We start from the raw sequence: 5376 nt of genomic DNA, 5'->3' as shown, positions 1-5376 counted from the left end.
TCATCAATCTCTCTAGTCTTTCGGGCTCACAATGTCATGAAACTAGCCCAAATTGATGATATGATGTATCAATAAATTGCAACAGAGACGGAGATATGATATGCAATGAATAAATATGACTGAGTTTGAAATTTCAATTTAATCAATAAGTAACAACAAAGAACGACCACTATGGGTCCCAACAGTACCAGCATATAGCCTGATTGGCAGCTCAATTACTTTATCACATGAAGAAAACATGGGCAACAACAAGATAAATCAGCTATACAGTTCCATGGAATAGACCAAGTCCTAGTTCTTATGGTGCACGCCCACACGCCCATCACTTAGCATGTGCATCACCTCAACACCAATCATACAATATATAATCCGGGATTTCGTACCCTCAGGGCCAAGTTTAGAAGTGTTACTTACCTCAAACCACGCAAATCTCTACTCCAACACGCCCTTGCCTCGTGAAACGGCTTCCAAATGCCTTGAATCTAGTCACAAACAGTTCAATACAATCAACACGAGCTAAAGGAATCAATTCTATAAGAAAATACTAAGCTCTTAATTAAAAGTAAAAAAGTCGACTCAAAGGTTGGCCCACGGTCCACGTCTCAGAATCGGGTAAAAGTCACAAAATTTGAACACCCATTCAATCACGAGTCCAACCATACCATAATTACACAATTTCGATACAAAATTCTAGATCAAAACCTCAAAATTTGGCCTAAGGACTTTCCTCCATCCCCCCTCCCCCCCATTTTCCACCCCAAATCACTAATTTAATGATGAAATCAAAGGCATAAACATGGAAATTAACAAAAACTAGGTAAGAATCACTTACCCCAATCATCCGTATGAAAATCTCTCCAAGAATCGCCTCTCACAGAGCTCCCAAAATTAATTTTGTGTTATGAACTCAAACCCTCATTTTTGAAATATTCAAGTTCTGCCTAGTGATCCTTAATCGCGATCGCAGAAATATCCACGCGATCACGATCACATAAATCCTCACGCGAACGCGAAGCATTTACGCGACCGTGAAGAGCAAATGCATGAGAACCAGTTGCCTCCTCACCTCTTCGCAAATGCGGAAATGCCCACGCTGCGAACCCATAGGGAAAAATCACCACTGCCCCAAACAAGCCTATGCGATCGTGGACCTGTCCACACGATCGCATATAAGGAAAGAAGATACAGACACAAGAAAATCTTCAGCCATAACACTAAGTCCAAAATCGATCCATTAACCATCCGAAACTCACCTGAGGCCCCCGTGACCTCAACCAAACATACCATCAAGCCCCAAAATATCATACGAACTTAGTCGAGCCCTCAAATCACATCAAACAATGCTAAAATCACGGATTGCGCATAGATTCAAGCCTAATGAACTTTGAACTTTCAATTTCTACATTCGATACCGAAACCAATCAAATCACGTCTGATTGACCCCAAATTTTGCATACAGGTCATAAATGATACTAAGGACCTACTCCAACTCCCGAAACCCCAATCCGAGCCAGGTAGCCACAAAGTCCACTCTCGGTCAAACTTTCAATTTTCAAACTTTCGCTATTTCAAGCCTAATTTTACTACGGACCTCCAAATCACAATCCGGACACACTCCTAAGTCCAAAATCATCCAACTGAGCTAACAAAACTATCGAAACTCCATTCCGGAGTCGTTCACTCATAAGTCAACATCTGGTCAGCCATTTGAACTTAAGGTTTCAACCTTGAGACTAAGTGTCTCAATTCATTCCGAAATCTCTCCGGATCTGAAACAACTACCCCCGACAAGTCACATAACAACTGTATGTCACAAAATGAGCAGTAATTGGGGGTACGAGGCTACAACTCTCAAAATAACCGGCCGGGTCATTACATCTATCTATAAGAGTTGCTTGATTCGCGCCCATCTTTAATAGGACTAGACTAATGTTTGGGCATATCTTCGTCCCATTTCATGAATGCATCACATTGAAAATTGACTCATCGGATATTTTAGTTTGTTCCAAAAAGAATGACACACTTTTAAATTTAAAAATAATGATATTTACGCTTCTAGTTTTACCTTTAGTGAGAAGTTATTATAACTATACAAATGTTATATCATCTTTAAGTTTCAAAATTTTTACAGTCACACAAATGCTATGACATATTTAAAATTATGAATTTTAAATATTTTTTCTTTAACTCCGTGCTAATTCAAACTATGTCACATAAATTAAAACGGAGAAAGTAGTTATTACTATATGCAAATTCTTCTAGAAACGATTATTTATCCCAATAACCTCAAAGTCAAAGGTACAAATACTCAACATGTCTTCAAGGATCTGAACAGTCCACTTGTTGACCATCTTTTAAGGAAGGAGAGTTGGGCTAAGCTCAACCTGATTACTCATAGTCTTCTAGACTGACAACCAAAATGATCTGTAAGTTCCTCTATCAGATATAGAAAAGTCATAGTTATATGATTATGAATGGTAAAAAATGAAAATATTACCCTATTTGCCTAGATATTGCTTTAGGAGTCTAAAATGGTAATGTGATTACCAAATTGATCATATTAGCCTTAGATGATTACTTTAAATGCTTAATTAAGAAAATAATTAATAAATTGATTCGAGAAAAGAAAACAAAATAAATTTAATTGTTTTCTGTTCTCGCCACCATAATATTTGAAATATCACTTGAAAGTATCGGCAAATTTGGTGCACCAGCTAGATATTACTCATAATATACTAGAGGTATATGCGTTTGGCATAATGGAAAATATTTTTCATGCGAACCATATTATTTTTTGGTATTCGGTCAACTTAAATTGTGAAATGGGGAAAATATTTTTAATCAAATAGGCGATAATGGCATCTCTAAACGCTATGTCGTTAACCTTAATTAAAAAATACTATGATTAATATGCAATTCTCATAGCTTTTCCTACATCTTGTGCGATTACTATATATCGAGAACTTTTTAAAAAAAGACAAATTCTGAAACATGTTCCAAATATATTTTCTAAGGATATAAGTAACATTTTTCATAGGACTTACTTTCCATGGAATACATTTTCTACCAAATGCACATGTTTCACAAGTTAATCATATGATCTTCCTATAACTCCAATAACATATACAAGGAGTATGATTTTTCAAATTTCAATGTGAATTTCAGTGATTTACAAATTTTTAAGAAAGTAAACAATTTCTTTAAAATCAGTTACTTTTAATCAGCTCATTTTAGATTTTACCAATTTAAAGTAAAGCAATTTCCTTAAAATCAGATTACTTTTAATCAGTTTATTTAAAATTTTACAAAATTAAAGTAAAGCAAATTCTTTAAAATCATATCACATTTAATAGTTTACTTTTAATTTTCAAATTAGCTCAATCAACATGAAATTTCCTAATTTGACTACATTAACAATTCTTGTTAGCCATCTATAAAAGCCACACACCTTCATAAGTTGGTACTCAATCATATATTTTACTCCAAAAGTAAGGGTTGTTTTAGGTTTGGGTGTCAAATATGGCTAGAAAGAAGCTTAGGCATACTAGAATCTGTAGTGAAAGTGTGAGAAACTTCATCCTAATAAAAAGAGCAACAAGTTTGTTTAAGAAAGCAGAAGAGTTTTCTATTTTTTGTGATGTAGAAGTTGCTATAATTATTTTTAGTGAAGGGGAAATCCAACCCATTGCTTATCCATCTATAGGTCATGCTAAGGAAATATTAATGAGGTATTTAAGTTTTTCTGAGGCTGAGAGGCATAAGAGGTTAGATAAACATGAAACATATCTTTTAGAAAAAGTTAATGAGCAAGAAGAAAAAATTAGCAAAGTTGAGAAAATGAATGAAGGGAAGGAAATGGATATCCTCTTCAATCAACTTGTGGAGGAAAAAAATATTAATGAACTTGATGCTAGACAACTTAAAGGTCTATTAAAGTTGTCTTCTGCTAAGATGGCTAAACTTAATGAAAGAAAGAAACAAGTCATTCAACCATCTGAATCTCCATATCGTCCCTCTGATTTCAAGCTCAACAACAACAACAATCCAGTATAATCCCACTTAGTGGGGTCCGGGAGGGTAGTGTGTACGCAAACCTTACCCCTACCCTGGGATAGAAAGGCTGTTTCCAAATAGACCCCCGACGTCCTTCCCTCCAAGAACTTCCCACCTTGCTCTTGGGAAGACTCGAACTCACAACCTCTTAGTTGGAAGTGAGGGTTGCTTACCTCTGATTTTAAGCTCGTGAGCGAAAATTTTGCTAATCAAACTATTGATTTGCAGGATGTCGCCCCAGCAACAAGTTTAATGGATGATTTGATTAATGATCCGTGGTTTGTTGAGAATATGGCTGCTAACCAAAATGAGTTTGGTACAGATGAGTTTTGCACAGAGCCTGCACCAGAGGAAGGCAATGACAACAATGCTGGAGATGATGGAAATCCTGAGGATCTCAATTGAGATAATGTAATAGTTATGTTGTTCAATCATTGTTTTTTCATGTTGCTTTTTTGATAGTCGTTGTCTTAATTGTTGCATTTTCTATCCATTTCATGTTATTTTAGAAGTAAGCATTCATATAACCGATCTCAATTTGTTTGGGATTGAGTCATATATTATTATTATCGATCTCAATTTGTTTGGGATTGAAGCATAGTTATTATTGTTCTCATGTTATTGTCCTTTTTATTTCAATTATATATGAAGGTTATTCTATTTTGTTGGAAAACTAAACTAATGTTGTTCAGTTAACCAAGTTATTTGTGTAAAACTTTTGACTATGTTGAATCGTTATTTCTAGTCATTTTCTCTTTTCCTTCACTTTTAGAAACTTATTTTATTTGACACAAAAGGTACTCCATGTTCAATGTTAAAATTTAAAAGAATGATACTGATTTACATGTAAATTAAGTTATATGTGAAATGAATAGAGAAATAGTTGTTCAGTTTTATAAGGTTATTGTTTGCTTTAAATCGAAAAAAAAGTCAATACAATTCAACAGAATCTAAGAAATGATTTGCTTCACTTCATATAATGATAACTCTTTTTCTTTCTTAGCACTTCACACGCTTTGTATATTAGGAGAAATTTTGGTTGGGCGGCTTTATCTTATAGGGTGACTTGTCAAATATTTACCTAATTAACTTGGCGGCTAGAGTATTGATTTCATAAGGCAAAATTCATTAGTTTATCCATATCTCATCAGGTTAATAACGCTTGTACTAATGAGATCATAACAACATTTTAGTCAATTATATTTTTCACCTAAATTTTTTCAAAGTTGGACGAGATCAATATTATCCACTCAAAAAATATACTTTGAATCTCCTATTGTCATTTGAATCTTAAGACTTAACACTATTACAACCAAGAGATAT

The 5376-nt window shown here is 34.4% G+C and overlaps 1 protein-coding gene across 1 annotated transcript; it reads left to right on the top strand.

The window, feature by feature from the left end:
- The first annotated feature begins 3519 nt into the window (after window positions 1-3519).
- Window positions 3520-4458, top strand: LOC104215235 (MADS-box protein AGL24-like). The gene is made up of 2 exons (XM_009764990.1): window positions 3520-4047; window positions 4282-4458. Exons 1-2 carry the CDS (start codon window positions 3520-3522, stop codon window positions 4456-4458), a joined length of 705 nt encoding a protein of 234 aa, XP_009763292.1.
- The last annotated feature ends 918 nt before the right edge of the window (window positions 4459-5376 follow it).

Source organism: Nicotiana sylvestris, chromosome 8 (assembly GCF_000393655.2).
Source record: "Nicotiana sylvestris chromosome 8, ASM39365v2, whole genome shotgun sequence".
NCBI classification, from domain to species: domain Eukaryota; kingdom Viridiplantae; phylum Streptophyta; class Magnoliopsida; order Solanales; family Solanaceae; genus Nicotiana; species Nicotiana sylvestris.
Note: the sequence above shows the minus strand (reverse complement) of the source record. Positions and strands in the feature narration are given on the sequence as shown.